This window comes from Pongo abelii, chromosome 18 (assembly GCF_028885655.2).
Source record: "Pongo abelii isolate AG06213 chromosome 18, NHGRI_mPonAbe1-v2.0_pri, whole genome shotgun sequence".
NCBI classification, from domain to species: domain Eukaryota; kingdom Metazoa; phylum Chordata; class Mammalia; order Primates; family Hominidae; genus Pongo; species Pongo abelii.
In genome coordinates, this window is record NC_072003.2 from 24653025 (window position 1) to 24673384 (window position 20360).

Here is a 20360-nt window from a genome sequence, read left to right on the forward strand (position 1 = left end):
GAAATTCTGTAAATATGGAAACTTATCAGTGAGGAGTGTAGAGATGGCCACCGTTTCTGCTAGTAGAACAAAAGGGAACACTTTATTAATTTCCCTTAATTCTTTTCTTTCTTCTTTTTTTGAGACAGAGTTTTGCTCTGTTGCCTAGGCTGGAGTGCAGTGGTGTGGTCTTGGCTCACTGTAGCCTTGACCTCCTGGGCTCAAGCAATCTTCCTACCTCAGCCTTCTGAGTAGCTGGAATTACAGGCACACACCACCATGCCTGGCTAATTTTTTTTCTTTCTTCAACTTTTAAGTTCCAGGGTACATATACAGGACGTGCAAGTTTGTTACATAGGTAGATGTGTGCCATGGTGATTTGCTGCACAGATCAACCCATCATCTAAGAATCAAGCCCAGGTTCCATTAGCTATTCCTCCTGATGCTCTCCCTCCACCTGCTCCCCAACTTGGCTTACTTTTAATTAATTAATAATTAAAGATGGGGAGATGGGGTATTACTATGTTGCCCAGGCTGGTCTCAAACCCCTGGGCTCAAGCGATCCTCTCGCCTTGGCCTCTCAAAGTGCTGGGATTACAGGTGTGAGTCACCACGCCTGGCCTATTCTTTATTTTTTTTAATAGAGATGGGATCTTGCTGTGTTGCCCAGGCTCATGTTCAGCTTTTGATAAGAGAGATCTGGGAAGGCCTGACCAGAAAACTGCATGTAAGCAGAGACCTAGAGGGGTGAGGCAGTGGGTGGAGCAAACACCTGGAGGAAGAGTGTTCCAGGCAGAGGGGAACAAGTGCAAGGGCCCTGGGGTGGGGAGGTGTGGAGAGAACAGCAAGAAAAGCCAGCACAGCCAGAGAAGGCTAAGAGACGGTGGGTGCCTGAGAAGTGGGAGAGTCCCCTTGTGAGCCAGATGAGCTGTCTGGGTTTTATTGTGAGTATGGCAGGGAGGCCTTGGAGCACCTATTTAATGCTGATTCATGGCTAGTCAGCTGGTATTGGGCAGATTGCAGTGGGAGCACTTTTCACCTCTGTGGTTCTGTTGGGTTTGGTCTAAACCTCTGTGAGGGGCAGAGGCTCACCTTGTGGGTGACAAAAGGGCTTGGTGGGCCTCAGTATGGAGGAGGAGGTTGATGATAACTAAGAGATTTTAGAAACCTATGTCCCAGGCCGGGCGTGGTGGCTCACATCTGTAGTGCCAGCACTTTGGGAAGCTGAGGCAGGCAGATCAGTTGAGTTCAGGAGTTCGAGACCAGCTTAGACAACATGGTGAAATGCCATCTCTGCTAAAAATACAAAAATTAGCCAGGCGTGGTGGCGCATGCCTGTAATCCCAGCTAGTCAGGAGGCTGAGGCAGGAGAATCACTTAACCCTGGGAGGCGGAGGTTGCAGTGAGCAGAGATCACACCACTGCACTCCAACCAGGGTGACAGAATGAGACTCTGTCTCAAAAAAAAAAAAAAAGAAAAAAGAAATGCATGTCCCAGTGTATGTTCTGAGGAGTACCGTGTTGTTATGTCCTTGCCCAAAGAGGAGCTGGGTTGGAGAAATGAGCAAGTGCACGCGTCTGTGTATGTATTCCTATGCATCTGTGTGTACGTGTATGTATGCATGCATGTGCTTGCTCGTGTGTCTCGGTAGTCATAGGCATGTATATGCGTGTATGTGCTTATATGTGAATGTGTGCTTGTGAGTGTGTTTATGTTCATGTATGTGTGTGTGTGTCTTTGTGTTGTGTGTGCTTGCATATGTATAAAGTTCACAAAGGCAATGGTGACTCATGCCTGTAATCCCAGCACTTTGAAAGGCCAAGGCTAGAGGATCTCTTGAGCCCAGGGGTCACCCCATTTTGGATCCCTGGCTGGTGCCTGACACAGAAGAGAGGGGCTCATGAGTCAGTGGCTGTTGTATGTATTGCATATCAGTGTGTGTAAGTGTGTGGCAGTCGAGTGTCCCTGTTTGTCAAATGTCGGGCTATTCTTTTTTGTCTTTGGTTTGTTTGTTTTAGATGGATTCTTGCTCTTGTTGCCCAGGCTGGAATGCAGTGGCACGATCTCAGCCCACTGCAACCCCGCCTCCTGGGTTCAAGCAATTTTTCTGCTTCAGCCTCCTGAGTCGCCGGGATTACAGGCGCCCATCACCATGCTTGACTAATTTTTGTATTTTTAGTAGAGACGGAGCTTCACCATCTTGGCCAGGCTACTCTTGAACTCCTGACCTCAGGTGATCCACCCGCCTTGGCCTCCCAAAGTGTTGAGATTACAGGTGTGAGCCACCGCGTCTGGCCGAGCCATTCTTTAGAACTGGGATTTATACAAAACAAGTCACACCTCACCTGGGTGGCTGCAGACCTTGGATTGCTCAGGGTAAACAGAGTCTGGTTGGGGCTGCCTGGCTGGCGTGGGGATCACCTGACCCATCGAGCTTCCTCTGGGAGCCTGGGAAGAGCTCTCTTGCCATGGATGGTTCTGGAAGCTTTTTAAAGGAGGGACATTCTGATTTCTGATCTCCCTTGGGAATCTGGATAAATTCCCTTTCACTTCTCCCCTGGGCGTGTGTGTACCAAGGTGACTCACAGATCTGACTTGGACCTTTTTTTGTGCTTTCTGCGTTCCTGGCAGCCTGGGCCTGGGATTTGCTCTGCCACCCTGGGTGACATGAAGCTCTCAGCTCTGGCGGCTAAAAGGCTGCACTGTTGTGGGGCTGGGACACCCTGACTCTTCTCCCCAGTCATTGTTTTCTGTTTCTGTCTCATCTCCCCCGGCTCCTCCTGTGTCATTGCTGGTCTTCCAAGATGGTGGAAGACACTGTGGTTTGTCTCTTTGGAGTCTCGCTCTGTCGCCAAGGATGTAGTGCAGTGGCATGATCTTGGCTCTGCAGCCTCCACCTCCAAGGTTCAAGCAATTCTCCTGCCTCAGCCTCGTGAGTAACTGGGACTACAGGCGCACACCACCATGCCCAGCTAGTTTTTGTATTTTTAGTAGAGATGGGGTTTCACCATGTTGGCCAGGATGGTCTCGATCTCCTGACTTCAAGCGATCCGCCCACTTTGGCCTCCCAAAGTGCTGGGATTACAGGCTTGAGCCACCGTGCCTGGCTGTGGTCTGCCTCTTGTGTAGTGAGATCCAGCAGGGTGTCAAATGTGGGTGTGCAGGCTGCTGCATTTCTGACATTTGTGCACCTGTCCGGGAGAGAACACTTTGATTGGCTGACACTCTCTGTCCAGGAAGCCTGAACTTCTCTTTGGGTTCCTGTTCAGGTACCCCATGGGGTTGCCATTTACCTTTTTGCAGATTAGAGTTTAGACCAGGAGTTAGCCAGTAGCCTGTGGGCCGAATCTGGCCTGCTACCTGTTTTTGTAAATAAAGTTTTATTGGAACACAGCCACTCGCATTCATCGCATAGTGTCTACAGGTGTCTGGAGCTGCGGCAGTGGAGTTGTGTAGTTGCTACAGAGACTGTAGCACCCGCAAAGTCTAAGATACCTACCATCTGGCCCTTTACAGAAGAAGTTTGTTCACCGCTGGTCTAAGCATGTCTTTAGCTCTGATGACTTTTTAGCTTCCTTTTTTGTCCCCTTTCCATTTTCAGGCATTCTTTCTTCCTATGCGAGGCAAGGACGGGAATCGACATTTATTAGATGCTTGCTGTGTACTGACTAGCACTATGCTAAGTTCTTTATATGCATGTCTCACCTGACTCTCACAGCAGTCCTGGTGAACTTGGTACTATTTTTCTCATTTTACAGACAAACTGAATCGTAGACATAAGTGCCTTGCTCAATGTGAGTAGTAGAGCAGAGATTCGAACTCACGATTGGCTGTTCTGCACAATCATGTCACTTCTCTTGGTTGTAACTGCTGAACGGGAGGGTCTTGGCTAAATAATGGCTTTGTGTTAGACTAGAGGCTTCACATGGCAGTATCCACCTTGTAACCTCAGTGCCTAAGACACAGCCAGGCACACGGTGGGCCTTTGGTGGTAATTTTAGTGTTGTGTTCAATGGGGAGGTGCTCAGTACATGTGGCACATATGTTATGTCTTGCATAAGGGTGAAGTGTGCATGAGGCCTCACAGGACATGAGATTAAGCTGCTTCTCTGCCTTCATCCTGTTCAGGTATTACCAGCAGGAAAGACGAAGGGGACTCATGTATGCACAGATGTTCTGAAGGCCTGGCATGGTGTCAAGAGCCTTATTTTCTTTTTTAAAACGTTGCATTTTGGGGGGTTAAATATATGTAACCTAAGATTTGCCGTTTTAACCATTTTAAGTGTGCAATTCGGTGATGCTAAGTGCTTTTAAAAATCTTGTTCAAGGCCGGGTGTGGTGGCTCACACCTATAAACCCAGCACTTTGGGAGGCCGAGACAGGTAGATCACCTGAGGTCAGGAGTTTGAGACCAGCCCGACCAACATGGTGAAATCCCATCTCTACTAAAAATACAAAAATTAGCTGTGCATGGTGTTGAGCACTTGTAATCCCTGCTATTTAGGAGGCAGAGGCAGGAGAATTGCTTGTACCCGGGAGGCAGAGGTTGCAGTGAGCCGAGATCGCTCCAGTCTGGGCAACAGACTGAGACCCTGTCTCAAACAAACAAACATAATAACCACATAACTACCTAGCAACATAGCCTAGCAATTGAGATGGGGGCAAGGAAGTGTAGGAACCAGGTCCTGTGAGAATCAGCTAGACTCGTGGCTTTGGTCTCGGTGCTCTTCCTTTGGGGACCTCAGCAGCCCCTTCTTGAAAACGGTTTGCAACTTGATTTGTTGTTGGCTTCACCTCCTCTCTCTGTCCCGGACCTGAGCCCTGTGATCTGGGGAGGAGGACAACAGGACATCCTCTTTGCTTGTCTTCCCATCACTCTCAGGGATTGAATCACAGTGGAGCCAGGAAGATGGGGAGAGTCCAGGCTTGCTGCTCTCCCATCCTCAGAGCAGCAGCAGGCCATCCATCACCTGTCGCCTGTCCTCAGAGTGATCAGCCAAGGCCTGGGGCAGCTGGGGTCAGGTCAGGCGGGGCCTGGGTGGGAGCTGGCAGAGCCGGCTCCTCCAGGCCACTTCGTGCTGAGTCACTGAGTCGGCCAATCCTCCCCAGCTGGCCCTGTTCCCAGTGCATGACTCGGATGTCTATTCCAGCCCTGGCTGCTTGGTGGGGCTCCTGCCATCTGTCCTTCTGGCTCTGGGGCTGCTGAGGCTTTTGGGAGCCTGGGCAGGGCTGACCAAGACTGCTAGGGCTCCGGCCGGACCCCAGTCTCCTGCCTTTGTTCTCATTGGCACTGAGTCTGTGGTTTAGCTTTGGGGGAGGAGGATCTTGTAGATAAGGGGATCAAGGCCAAAGGAGATCATTTATTAGGTCCCAGCTGAAAGCAGAGGTCCTTGGACCAGTTGGAACAGCTCGATATCCCCCGGAAGTTTGCTAGAAATGCTGGGTCTCAGGCCTCCTCCCAAACCTACCAAGTCAAACTCATTTTAACAAGATCTCCAGGTAGTTCAGGGTTGTAAATCACTGGTTTGGAACATTCAGTGAAAGCTACTCAGCTCATTTGCAGTAAGAGGTATTTTTAGTCCTGTCTGTACAATATGTAATATTTCCCCCCCCGTATTTTACTATGAACATTTTTAAACCTACAGAAAAGTTGAAAGAATTCTGCAGTGAGCAGTCGTATAGTTGGTACCTAGAACCACAGTTAACATTTTGCTAAACTTGCTTTGTCACATATCTGTCTGTCTAACCAGATAGCTAATCAGCCAGCCAACCGGCTACTTTTGTTTTCTTTTTTGTTTTTGAGATAGGGTCTCACTCTGTCTCACAGACTAGAGTGCAGTGGTGCGATCATAGCTCACTGCAGCCTCCAACTCCTGGGCTCCAATGATCTTCCCACTTCTGCCTCCCAAGTAGATTGGGCCCTACAGGTGCACACTACTGTGTTTGGCTAATTTTTTAATTTTTTATAGGCATGAGGGCTCCCTGTGTTTCCCAGTCTGGTCTTGAACTCCTGGCCTCAAGCAATCCTCCCACCTCAGCCTCCCAAAGTACTGGGATTACAGGCTTGGGCCACTGAACCTAGTTTTTTTGATATCTGAAACTTCCTTCGAAATATATTAGTATTCTTTCACGCACCCACTTCCAAGTAAATCATTAGCTAGAGTTTAAGATCTGCTTACCGTTCTGAGTTTTTTGCTTAAAATTTACATACAGTGAAATTGCTGATCTCAAGTTAGCATTTGATGAGTCTTGATAAAGGAATACTTTCAACCCCTGTCAAGATACAGAACATTGCAAGGACCCCAGGAAGTTCCCTTGTGCCCCTTCATGATCAGTCTCTGTCCCCACCCACCAAGGCCTGATCTTGGACCGTTGATTAAAGCGTTGAAACTCCATTTTCTTTCCATTTCTCTGTCATGCTTTCCGTCATTTAATAATCAGGTGTTGTGCCGGGGCTGAGCTAGAAAGAAACAGACCTTGACCACTGACCTGGAGGAGAGATGGAAGGTGGGTGGCAGGCAGTTAAACCAACAACTGCAGGATGGACAGTGGGGGCTCTGAGGGAGGGAAGTGCTGGGAGTTGTGGGGGCTGGGAGAGTGGTCCCTGACTCAGCCTGGGGCTCCACGGCTAGCATCCAGGGAGGAGAGGAGATGCTCAAGTCTAAGGAATGCGAGACTCTGGCCAGGTGAATATGGTTGGAGGTGGTGGGGTGGGAGGGTGCTCCTGGTAGAGCAACTGGCATGTGCAAAGGGCCAGTTGAGGGAGCTTGTGGGTGTTTGGGAATCGCTTGGAATTCGGCTTGGCTAGGCTGGGTGCAGTGGCTCTTGCCTGTAATCCCAGCACTTTGGGAGGCTGAGGCAGGCAGATCACCTGAGACTAGGAGCTCAAGACCAGCCTGGCCAATGTGGTAAAACCCCGTCTCTACTGAAAATACAAAAATTAGCTGGATGTGGTGGTGCATGCCTGTAATCCCAGCAACTCGAGAGGCTCAGGCAGGAGAATCGCTTGAACCCGGGAGGCGGAGGTTGTGGTGAGCCGAGATCGCGCCACTGTACTCCAGTCTGGGTGACAGAGCAAGACTCCGTCTCAAAAGAAAGAAAGGAAAAAAGAATTCTGCTTGGCTAGATTGGAAGGGCTAGGATGTAAGTGAAAAGAGAGGCAAGAGTCAGGGAGCATCAGAGATCAAGGCTGCAATTATGTGTCACAATAAGGACTTGGAATTTTTTTTTTTTTTTTGAGATGGAGTCTCACTCTGTCAACCAAGGTTGGAGTGCGGTGGTGCCATCTCAGCTCACTGTACCCTCCACCTCCAGGGCTCAAGCGATCCTCCCACCTCAGCCTCGCAAGTAGCTGGGACCATAGTTGCGTGCCACCACGCCCAAGTAACTTTTTCTATTTTTGGTAGAGATGGGGTTTCTGTATGTTACTCAGGCTGGTCTTCAACTCCTGAGCTCAAGTGATGCCCTGCCTTGGCCTCCCAAAATGCTAGGATTACAGGGGTGGGTGAACCACCACATTCAGCCAGGACTTGGAATTTTAACCCTACCGTGGTGGGAGCTGAGGAAAGGTTTTTCACCAGTGGAATGACACACTCAGGTTGGACAGGTTTTGGAAGATCCTCAGGCTGAAAGGAAGAGGATACACTGGACATGGGGGTGAGGTCGGTGGCACTTCCTTTGCAGGCACCCAGGCAGGTAGAGAGGGAGGCTGAGCCAGGACATTCACCTGTGCCCACTACAGCATCCAAAACCAGAAAAAGGGCCAGGTGTGGTGGCTCACACCTGTAGTCCTGGCACTTTGGGAGGCTTAGGGGGGAAGATTTCTTGAGGCCAAGAGTTTAAGACCAATCTGGTCAACATAGTGAGACCCCATCTCTTGAAACAAACAAACAAACAAAGAAAACAGACAAGTTGATGAGCAAAGGGCATGGGAAAAGATTCCGGGGTGTGCTCCAGTAGAGGAAACGGAGGTCCTGGGCAGGGAGGCATTTTGCACAGTTGGTAAGCAACAGGGCAAACAAATCACCAATGTTTACGTTATACTGGCAAATCTCTTACTGCTGGACGTTTAGTCTCCGTCTAATAATAAGGATAACAGCTGGCTGCACTGTATTATTTATTTAGTCCTCACAGTAGGACAGGATGATCTGTCTCCCCACTTGACAGATGAAGACATCGAGGGTCAGAGTGGTGATGTGTCAGGAACCCTCCCACTGGGTTCTCACGCTTGAAACACAGATTGCTGGTCCCCACCCACAGTTTCTGATGTAGTAGGTCTGGGTGGGTCCCAAGCATCTGTGGTTCCCAACAAGTTCCCAGGTGCCACCGATGCTGGTGATGGAGCCGCGTTTGAGGGCCACTGCTCTAAATCGTATTGCTGCTGCACGCATTACCTCCTGCTGGGTGCAGGGGTTGTGGGGGGCACTTTAGCAGTGCAGAGCAGAGGTAACCAGCAGAAAACCCATTAGAACTAAAAGCCGAGAGTGTTTCTGACAAACAGGTCAACATGCGGAAAGACCCAGACAAGGTCCTTAAACTACCCTGCGCTCCAAGAATCAGTGCCTGGGGCTGCCGTACCTAATTGGTTCAAACCACAGGGTTTCTGGCCAGCTGATCTGGTACCAAACGTAGATGTCAATATGGTGGATGCCAAAGAACACATCACTCTGTTTGGATGAATCAGGCTTTTCCTCCCTCTGCCTTCAGCCAGGCCTTCTCTGAATTGTTTTCATTTCAGATGAAGGAGGGACCAGTTCACAAGCTGCTTTCAATGCTATCTGGGACAGGAGTTGCTGTATTTCAGTGTCTGAGGGTGGGAAACGCCCTGGAGGTGGCTCTGTCTTTTGTACCTAGTGTATGATGTCAAAAGATTCTCCTTGGTTTGGGTTAAATGAGATGCTCCCTGGATTACAATCCAGTGCCCCATGATTTTTTTTCCTCCTTTTTTATTTCCTCCATTTTTATTTTTATTATTGTCTGACCTACTTCAGAAGTTAGTTGTCTTTGTTGTCAAGTAAGGCCTTCCACGTCAGATAGAGGCTATTTCCAGGCTGGGCGCAGTGGCTCATGCCTGTAATCCCAGCACTTTGGGAGGCCGAGGTGGGTGGATCACTTGAGGTCAGTCAGGAGTTCGAGACCAGCCTGGCCAACATGGTAAAACCCCGTCTGTACTACAAGTGCAAAAATTAGCCAGGCTTGGTGGCGTGCACCTGTAATCCCTGCTATATGGCAGGATGAGGTAGGAGAACCACTTCAATGTGGGAAGCGGAGGCTGCAGTGAGCTGAGAACGCACCATTGTGCTGCAGCCTGGGCGATGAGAGTGAAACCGTCTCAGGAAAAAAAAAAAAGAGGCTATTTCCTTTTTTTTTTTTTTTTTGCCAGCGAAGAGGGGACCCTGTGTTGGCCTCCCTATCTGTAACTTGAGATAATCTGAAAATCTGTATTTAGAGCCATACAAGAGAGGCAGCGTGAGGAGAAGAATTTGACAAAGCTCTTTGAATGTGCAAATTAGAAACAGCAATGGCTGGGCGTGGTGGCTGATGCCTGTAATCCCAGCACTTTGTGAGGCCAAGGCAGGCGAATCAATTGAGGTCAGGAGTTCGAGACCAGCCTAGCCAACATGGTGAAACCCCATCTCTATCAAAAAATCCAAAAATTAGCCGGGCGTGGTGGCAGGTGCCTATAATCCCAGCTACTCAGGAGGCTGAGGCAGAAGAATTGCTTGAACCTGGGAGGTGGAGGTTTCAGTGAGCCGAGATCAGGCCACTGCACTCCAGCCTGGGCGGCAGAGTGAGACTCAGTCTCAAAACACAAAAAAACAAAAAACTGTGCAGTGTTCCGTCTGTCAATGTCCTTGTTGCATTTGCAGGGCAGGTTTTCTACCAGTGGCTGGGGACTCAGTTTTACTGGGCTGAGGGAAGGTTAGGATTTGAGGGTCTTGTTAAGCTGGATATGGGCTGCATTTCAAGCCTCCCCTGGCTGTCTCTGTCCTGCGTGTTGATGCCAAGGCTGAAGAAGACTGGATTTGCAGGCAAAAGACTGTCATTTGAGGCCTGATTTCACCCCTTAATCACTGTGTCTTAGCATGTTGTGGGGGTTGAGGTAGGCAGAGGTTAGCCAACCTTTTCTGGAAAGGGCTGGCTGATAAATACTTTAGGCTTTGCATGCCATACACTGTGGCAACCCCTAACTCTGCTGTGTAGCTCAAAAGCTGCCATATTCATTTATAATACATAAATGAATGGGTGTGACTGTTCCAATGAAACTTTATTTATAAATAGCTGGCCTGTGGGCCATAGATGCTTCTGATATATAAAGCATCTGGTACAGTGGTGTATTGTGAACCCACTGGGTTTTTCCCCCACCAAACTCTTGAGCTTTATTGATGTATAGTGACAAATAAAAATGGTATATAGGTTGGGCACCGTGGTTCATGCCTATAATCCCAGGACTTTGGGAGGCCGAGGCAGGTGGATCACTTGAGCTCAGGAGTTCGAGACTAGCTCAAGCAATAGAGTGAAATCCTGTCTCTACAAAAAATACAAAAATTAGCTGGGTGTTGTGGTGTGCGTCTGTAGTCCCAGCTACCTGGGGGGCTGAGGTGGGAGGATCACTTGAACCTGGGAGGTCGAGGCTGCAATGAGCTATGATTACACTACCGTGCTCCAGCTTGGGTGACAGAGCGAGACCCTGTCTCGAAAATATATTTAAGGTGTACAGTTTGATGTTTCCATATACCAGAGGCTACTGTCACTGCTTCTATTATTATTACTGCTACCACTACTACTCATATTACCCTTTCTTTAGCTGTTACTCTGTGCCAGGTACTATTCTAAGTACTTAACATGTTCGATCTCATTTAATCTTCACCACCAAGGAACTGACCCAAGGTCCCACAGCTAGGAAATGGCAAGCTGGGATTGAGCCACGCCAGCTAGCCCCGTGCTATGCACTGCTTCACACAGAAGCTGCCCCTCCACCCCCGCCACCTTCTTTTTCCTTTGTTCCTTTGTTATCAGCTGGCCGTTTCCAGAAAAGCTTGGTTAACCTGCCTACCTCAACCCTCAGTGATTAAGGGGTGATATCAGGCCTCAAATGACTGACCTTTTTCCTTTGTTGCAGCTCTCACTGATTGTAATTCCGATTGTAATTATATATTTATTTGCACCGTGGTTTACTTACTATCCATCTCCCCCAGGGCAGGAGGCTGAATGGGGCAGGGGTCTCGCTGTCTCGTTCGCAGCTCCGTCCGCAGCACTTCACCCACATCCTGGCCTATAAGCGAGTCCTGCCCGTATATTTGACCAAGAAATAAATGAATCATTGACAGCCATGCCCCACCCCTTCCTCCTCTCTCTGCCAGCCAGCACCTCCGTCTTTCACAGTGGGTAGGGCTTGGGCTACAGGTGAAATGGATTTGCAATTCCCTGATAACCCACCCACCGACTGTGGGGGCGGGCAGGAAGGCGTCAGCTTTTCCGGATGAAAAACCAGCCTGCAATGCAGCATTTCTACCCAGTCTACAAAGCAAACACCACTACCTCCACGCCTTAGGTTGGAGAAATTCCGCTTTACGACACAGTCCCATGGGCCTCATGTCATTTGTCCCTCCTGGCAGTCCCGGGGGGTAGGTCGAGCAAGCAGTAGGACGAACGACTCCCATTTTCCAGGTATAAAAACTGAGGCTTGGAGGTGAAGGGACTTGCCCAAGGTCATCAGCTAGAATATAGCAGGGCTGGGATTAGAACCCAGGTCTGTCCGGGTCCACGGTCTGATCTGAACTCTGCTTCAGTTGGTCTGGAATGCATTGGCTGCATCTGATGATCTTATTAAGGATCTGTGGCTGTCAGGGTCCTCCCCCTAGAGGTGCTGATTTAGTTGGTCTGGGGTGGGGCCCTAGGCACTTGGCACTTAACAAACTCCTTAGGTGATTCCAATGGACAGGCAGGGCTGGGAACTTCATCACCCCTCCGAGTCCCAGAGTGGAGCCTGATCCTTAGCCCTGGCTGTGTATTTGAATCACTGGAGGAGCTTTTTATTTAGCCTTTTATGATGGAAACATAAAGTAGACAGCATAGGATAATGAACTACCATGAGCTCTTTTTCTTTTCTTTTTATTTTTGAGACAGGGTCTCACTATTACCCAGGCTGGAGTGCGATGGCACAATCTCAGCTTGCTGCAACCTCTGCCTCCCGGGTTCAAGCCATTCTCATGCCTCAGCCTCTTGAGTAGCTGGGACTACAGGCACGTGCCACCATGTCCAGCCAATTTTTATATTTTTTGTAGAGACAGGGTCTTGCCTTGTTGCCCAGACTGGTCTCGAACTCAAAGCAATTCTCCCGCCTCAGCCTCCCAAAGTGTTGGGGTTACAAGTGTGAGCCACCGCGCCCAGCTACCATGAGCTCTTTACCATGCATTGCATAAGTGAACGTTTTAATATGTATCTCCGAAGGACATGGATTTGTTTATTTTCAATGACTTTTTATTTCGCAATAGTTTGGCTCACAAAAAGTTGCAAAAATAACAGAGTTCCTGATGTTCATTGCTCAACTTTCTTTAATGATAACATCTAAAATATAAGAATTTTAAAAACTGTAACTGTTGGGCTGCATGTGACGGCTCATGCCTGTAATTCCAGCACTTTGGGAAGCTGAGGCAGGAGGATCACTTCAGCCCAGGAGTTTGAGATCAGCCTGATCAATATAGCTAGACCTTGTCTTGACAAAAAAACATGTATATGTGACTGTAATACTAACTTTAATAATAATTCATTAATATCAAATATCCTAGTAATCCATTGTTGTTGCACAATGGCTCATTCTTCTATGGTATCATTCTTTATGTTTTAGCTGGGATTTTTTATGGAAAAGAGTTTCCCCTTCATTTCTTTGATCACTGATCACTCTGTAGTGATCAAATAAATGACTGTTTTCCTCAGGGAAGCCTTCTCCGACCCTGGTGAACCAAATGAGTACATTTGGGAAAGGTGGAGAAAATACTTGTTTCTTTCCGCTTTTTCTGTTTTCAAACAATGACCTGGTTCACTGACAACATCAGATGTTTCTCTTTATTTCCAGCATCAATATGAAACTTGTGTATATAAACTTGTAAGGCCGGGCGCAGTGGCTCAAGCCTGTAATCCCACCACTTTGGGAAGCCAAGGTGGGTAGATCACTTGAGTCAGGAGTTCGAGACCAGCCTGTTCACCAACATGGTGAAACCCCATCTCTACTAAAGATACAAACGTTAGCCCAGTGTGGTGGCTGACGCTTATAATCCCAGCTACTTGGGAGGCCGAGGCGGGAGGATCACTTGAACCCAGGAGGCGGAGTTTGCAGTGAGCCAAGATCACGCCACTGGACTCCAGCCTGGGCGACAGAGCGAGACTCCATCTCAAAAAACAAAACAAAAAACAAAACAAAAACCTTGCATGGTATGTTTTAGCCCGTTGTACTTATTCTTGTCAAAGCTCAAATTGTCCCTCTTTTAGCCTGCAGCCACCACTTCTGCTTGGCTCTTGAGCCTTTTAGCAATCCTATTCATGCTTAGTTTCCTTGTTGTCCGGTGTGACAAGATGTTTGGCTTATCTTGCATATTTCTTGTGCAGCCACTTTTCCAAGAAAAATCTGGAAGTTTAAAACAAAAGCAAAGCTTCGGTGCCCCAGTTGCACCCAGAACCAGCTTAATGAGATTCCCTGGTGTGGGTAGGACCCAGATACAGTATTTTTTTTTTATTTTAATTTTTATTTTTTTTGAGACAGGCTCCCTAGGCTGGAGTGCAGTGGCAGGATCTCAGCTTACTGCAACCTCCGCCTCATGGATTCAAGCAATTCTGCCTCAGCCTCCTGAGTAGCTGAGCTTGCAGGCACCCACCACCACATCCAGCTAATTTTTTGTATTTTTGGTAGAGACGGGGTTTCATCATGTTGCCTAGGCTGGTCTCAAACTCCTAACCTCGAACTCCTGACCTCAAGTGATCTGCCTGTCTTGGCCTCCCAAAGTACTGGGATTACAGGCGTGAGCCACCACACCCAGCCAGGATACAGTATTTTTTAAAAAGCATGCCCAGCCTTGAATGGAAAACCACTTGATGAGAGTATGCCACCTTATCGGGCTGTGTAAATGCCTTATATCTGCACAAGGCTGGAACTTTGAGTGGAATTCTTGGCTAAAGCTGTCATTACTGCATGGTGACCTCTCTTCCCTCTGCTGCTAAATCTTGTGTTTCAGAATTTAGACCCGGATGCATCCATGTTGAAAGCCAGGCTTTGTCCATCATCCCAGGAGCTCTGTGTCGGTCCCTTTCCTTGCCTGCATGTTGTTGACTTGGGGCTCATCTTCATTTCTCTGGGAAATAAGTTCTTTGATAGCTTGCTTAGAATCTCTCAGTACTTCCTATTGCCCTTAGAATGAAGACCAAAATATGTGGCCTGCAGTATAGACTGTGCACAGCCTCCAGTGTAGACTGCTCAGGCCCCTTCTTGGTTCCTGGAGTCTACGTAGCATGCTTTCTTCTACCACCGGGCCTTTGCACACACTGCTGTCTGCTGGGAATGCATTGCTTTTCCTCGTTACTTAGTTCTCCTCTACTCACCCTTCAGGTGCCAGCTTGACTGTCTTTCTCGGAGGAGCCTTCTCTGACCTTCGTACACCAGATCAGTCCCCATGTACTTACTTTGTCTCATTGGTAATATTTCTCTCCCTTCAGGGCGCACATCAAGGCCCAGAAGTTGTAGTTTTGCATTTGTTCATGTGATCAGTTGATGCATGTCTCTCTCTGGAGCCTGACTCTTTGGGGCTCACATCCTGACTCCACTGCTTTTAGCTGTGGGACCTTGAACAAATCTTTTCATCTCTGGGCCCCAGTTTTTAAATTTAATTTAATTTAATTTAATTTTTATTTTGAGACACTCTTGCTCTGTTGCCAGGCTGTAGTGCAGTTGTTCGATCATGGCTCACTGCAACGTCCGCCTCCCGGGTTCAAGCGATTCTCTTGCCTCAGCCTCCCAAGTAGCTGGGACTACAGGCTCCCGCCACCACATCCAGCTAATTTTTGTATTTTTAGGAGAGACAGGGTTTCACCATGTTGGCTAGGATGGTCTCGATCTCTTGACCTTGTGATCTGCCTGCCTCAGCCTCCCAAAGTGCTGGGATTACAGGCCCAGTTTCTTTTAGCTGCACAACAGGGATGACATGATACTTTTATCTATCTTGTGAGGCAAGGATGAAGATTAAGTAAGGTAGTTTGTGTAAAGCACTTAGAACTGAGCTAGCTATTAATAGTAGAGTATCTTGGCAGGTATTACTGATGATTACTGCAGTAGACCACAGGCTCCATAAAGGCAGGAGTCATTTCTATTTGTTTAGATTTGTATGCAGGATGCTTGGTACAAGGGTTTTGCTCAGGAAATACTTGTTGGATAGATGAATGAATGAAGTGGAGATAATAGTAATACCATGTTTATAGAATTCCATGAGGATATAAAGTAATGCAAGTATATAAGCTCTTGGTAGAGTGTCTAGCACGTAGTAGATGGTCAATAAATATTCAGTGACTGAATGAGTAAAGTAGGGACAATAGTAATACCCGCTCATGAGGTTGTCGTGGGGATATAAGGCAACCCTGTAGTACCTTGTAGAATGCCTAGCACATAGTAGGTGCTCAGAAAATATTTGTTGAATGAATGAATGAAGTAGGGATGACGTTAACACCAGCTCCTAGGGTTGTTGCGGGGATAGAAGATAAGGCAGATCTATTGCATGTTGTATTGTGGTTGTACATGGTAGACACTCCATTGATTGAAACTGGAAGAGCTGCCATGAGTTTCTTTCTCCTGGGGATTAGGAGAGGGTCCTTTTGGGGTGCAGAATGGTGTGGAGCTGACGCTAGTCCTCTGGAAGGAAAAGTGAGCAGCTGACTACTTGCTAAGCTCTGACCTGGATGAAAAGTCAAATCGTTCCTTTCTCTCTTCCTCCCAAACCTGTGTTTTCTTTCCACTAGAATCCTTGCCCAGAATCCAGTGCCTCCTTCCTGTCCAGGATCACCTTCTGGTGGATCACAGGGTAAGGCCGGGCCCCCCAGACCTCAGGGAGGTGGTGGGGAATGAATGAATGAATGAATGAACGAACATGCTCAGCTCCCGCCCCCCCGACTTCTCCCTCCTTTGCTCTTCTGCAGAGTTATCTTGAATCTGCCTGTGCTGGCCATGTGGTCTCAGAGACACCATCTCTGTCCAGCCAGTTCCATGAACTTGCATGTGATAAACACATGAGCCGTGAGCAGCTTACACCTCTGCAGAAGGCTTTGCCTGGGACAGCCATATGCTGGACTGCTCTTGCTTTAGCTTCAGATTTGGGTTTTTAAAATATTAGGTATAGTTATTATTGACATTGTCCCCCTCCTCTCCCCCACTCCTTAGAAAAATAATACTGTCTCACCACAGGAAGTATGGATTAAAAAACCACACGTGCAGATCAGCAGTGTAGGAGACATCCAGAGGCAACCAGTGTCACCATTTTAGTATGCCTCCTTCTGGTCGTCTTTCTTTTTTTTGAGATGGAGTCTCGCTCTGTCAGTCTCAGCTCACTACAGTCTCCGCCTCCCAGGTTCAAGTGATTCTCCTGCCTCAGCCTCCCAGGTAGCTGGGATTAGAGGCTTGCACCACCATGCCTGGCTACTTTTTGTATTTTTAGTAGAGACAGAGTTTTGCCATGTTGGCCAGGCTTGTCTTGAAACTCCTGACCTCAGGTGATCCACCCCCATCGACCTCCCAAAGTGCTGGGATTACAGGTGTGAGCCACCATGCCCAGGTACCTTCTGGTCCTCTTTTTCTGCCCATTGTTAACATCTTATTGGGGATTGTTTGAAGAATCTTTTTTTGCCCCTAATATGCATCATCTTTTTTTTTTTTTTTGACAGGCTTTTGCTCTGTCGCTGAGGCTGGAGTGCAGTGGCACAATTGTAGCTTACTGCAGTCCCAATCTACTGGGCTTAGGTGAAGCTCCTGCCTCAGCCTCCTGAGTAGCTGGGACTACAGGCACGCTCCCCCATGCCCAGCAGATTTTTGTACTTTCTGTAGAGATGGGGTTTCATCATGTTGCCCAGGCTGGTCTCCAACTTCTGAGCTCAAGTGATTGTCCCACCTCAGCCTCACAGAGTGCTGGGATTACAGGCATGAGCCACCATGCCTGGTCTCATCCTTGTCTTAATGACAAACATCGTTTTAAAAAATTAGATGTTTTGAATAATTTCTTCAAATTACTATTAAAAAGCATCACTGGGACAGTTGATGTAATTTGTACATGACTACAGGACACCGGATGCATGCTGATCACATTCATTCTTGTTTTGGAAAATTGTGCTCTAGTTACATAAGAGCATGTCCTGGATTGGAAGGGAATACCTCCAGTTTTTTGGGGGTAAAGGCATGTAGAGCCTATATGTTAACTTTTTTTTTGAGATGGAGTCTCACTCTTTCGTCCAGGCTGGAGTGCAGTGGTAGGATCTGAGCTCACTGCAACCTCCGCCTCCTGGGTTCAAGAGATTGTCCTGTCTCAGCCTCCTGAGTAGCTGGGATTACAGGGACCTGCCACCACGTCCAGCTAATTTTTGTATTTTTAGTAGAGATGGGGTTTCACTGTGTTGTCCAAGCTGGTCTCAAACTCCTGACCTCAGGTGATCCACCCACCTCAGTCTCCCAAGGTGCAGGGATTACAGGTGTGAGCCACCGTGCCAGGCCTTTAACTGTTTAAATGGTTCAGAAAAAGATGATGTGTGTGCATGTGTGTGTGTGTTTGTGGGTGCATGTCCATGGATACAGACAGAGAATGATACTGCAAACGTGGCAACGTGTTAACAATGGTGAGTTGAGTGAATTCTTAGTATGATTTCAGTAATTTTTCTATAAGTTTGAAATTATTTTAGAACAAAAGATGAAAGTATTTTACCTTTTATTATAAAAGTGTTTAGTCTGCTGGGCACGGTGGCTCATGCCTGTAATGTTAGCACTTTCAGAGGCCGAGGTGGGTGGATCACCTGAGGTCAGGAGTTGACCAGCCTGGCCTACATGGTGAAACCCTGTGTCTCCACTAACAATACAAAAATTAGCTGGGCAGTACACATCTGTAATCCCAGCTACTTGGGAGGGTGAGGCAGGAGAATCGCTTGAATCCAGGAGGCAGAGGTTACAGTGAGCCGAGATGGCTCCATTACACTCCAGCCTGGATGGAGTCACATAGAAAGATTAATATAATAAAACTCAATAATCTCATCACCGAGATTTCATGCTTACTAATGTTTTGTCATGTCAGCCTTTTTATTTTTTAATTTTTTCCTTCAACCTATTTTTTTTTTTTTTTTCTTTTTATAGGGTCTGATTCCATTGCCCAGGCTGGAGTGCAGAGACACAATCACAGCTCTCCGCGGCCGCCACCTCCTGGCCTTGAGCAGTCCTCCCACCTCAGCCTCCTGAGTAGCTGGGACTACAGGTGCGAGCCATCATGACTGGCTAATTTTTTTATTTCTACTTTTTGTAGAGATAGTCTCCCTATGTTGCCCAGGCTTGTCTTGAACTCCAGGGCTCACAAAGTCCTCCCACCTCGGCCTCCCAAAGTGCTAGGATTATAGGCATGAGCTACCGTGCCTGGCCCATATCAGCCTTTTTTAATTTAAAATTTTAAAAAGTTGGCGGGGCACGGTGCCTCATGCCTATAATTCCAAGACTTCGGGAGGCCAAGGTGGGAGGGTTGCTTGAGCCTGGGGTTCGAGAACAGCTTGGGCAACATAGGGAGACTCTGTCTCTACAAAAATAAAAAATAAAAAAAATTAGCCAGTCATAATGGCTTGCACCCAAAGTCCCAGCTACTCGGAAGGCTGAAGTGGGAGAATTGCTCTGGACCGGGAGCTGGAGGCTGCAGGGAGCTGCCATCGCACCACTGTACTCCATCCTGGGTGACACAGCGAGAACCTGTCTCCAAATAAATGAATGAATGAATAATAAAAAATAAAAAATAAATTAGAGCCATCCTGATATTTCGCTCCTAAATCATCTTTTTTTCCCCTAAGTCTTTTGTATGCACCACTGAAAAAAAAAAAAAAAAAAAAGCCATTTTTCCTGCATGACCCAACAGAATGAGCTGTAATTAGCTTGTAATATGTGCAAATGTCCAGCCACATTCTGACTTCCCCAGCTGCATGGCTGCCTTCATTTGCAGCGGTCAGCTGTTCTGCAGAGGGGAGCAGCATCAGCAGGCGTGTGGATTGAGTGAGCCCCGTCCTCCTCCTCCTCTCATTGACTCTCATTGCCTAACCCCCTTGTGTCTTGGCCCCAGGTTGATTGTGCGGGGCTACCGCCAGCCCCTGGTGGGCAGTGACGTCTGGTCCTTAAACAAGGAGGACACGTCGGAACAAGTCGTGCCTGTTTTGGTAAAGAACTGGAAGAAGGAATGCGCCAAGACTAGGAAGTAAGTGTGAGTTTCCTTGTCCTCCAGGATTCCCCGGTCACCTCCTTTCCACTACTGTGGCCTGAATCCAGGATGGGGCCCTGGCAGTGCTACCTGTTACTAGCTTTGTGGTTCTGAGCAAGATGCCTCACTTCTCCTCCTGGCCTCAGTTTGCTTTTCTGCCAAATGGGGTAGAATCTCACATGTCATTAAAGCAACTGGGTAGAGAAAAGAAGAAAGAAGCTGGGTGCGGTGGCTCTCATGTCTAATCCCAGCACTTTGGGAGGCCGAGGCAGGCGGATCCCTTGGTCGGGAGTTTGAGACCAGCCTGGCCAACATGGTGAAACCCCGTCTCTACTAAAAATACAAAAATTAGCTAGGCGTGGTGGCACGTGCCTGTAGTCCCAGCTACTCAGGAGGCTGAGGCAGGAGAATCACTTGAACCCAGGAGGCGGAGGTTGCAGTGAGCTGAGATTGCGCCACTGTATACTAGCCTGGGAGACAGAGTGAGATTCTGTGTCAAAAAAACAAAAAAAAAGAAGAAAGAAAAATGTTGTCCAAATAGGCAGTTGATGCTGTTTGCCATGGTGCGTGACTATCCCTCCTTGAGTCAGTCTCACTTTTTTCTGTCTCTTTCTGAGCATCTGGCATCTTGCATGTTCTTGCTGTTTGAATGTTCTGTCCAACATGCCCAGCTGACCATGTAAGTCTGTTTAGCCAAAGAAGCCCCATTTGAGGGTGATTTTGGCTCTACTGGATTTTAGGCTCTACCCCCTATGTAAGGCGTGCGCCACTACCCCACCTCTGTCATTCTTTCGGGAATCAGGCCAGGGCCTCCCCTGCGCATACCTTAACTCATCAAATCTGAGACGCCATTAGTTGCACGATGCGTTATTATTCTATGTAACAGTAAGAAAGAAAAGCAGCTGCCAATTAAA

At 47.9% G+C, this 20360-nt stretch overlaps 1 protein-coding gene across 3 annotated transcripts in view; it reads left to right on the forward strand.

Annotated features, from left to right (window-relative positions):
- LOC100441217 (nuclear pore complex-interacting protein family member B13) overlaps positions 1–20360 on the forward strand; it is a 104362-nt gene that overhangs the window by 33428 nt on the left and 50574 nt on the right. For all 3 annotated transcript variants that reach the window (XM_054533593.2, XM_054533597.2, XM_054533591.2), the window contains 2 exons: positions 15983–16044; positions 19312–19443. In XM_054533593.2, coding sequence (XP_054389568.1) covers positions 15983–16044; positions 19312–19443 — 194 coding nt within the window. The remainder of the gene's footprint in view (positions 1–15982; positions 16045–19311; positions 19444–20360) is intronic.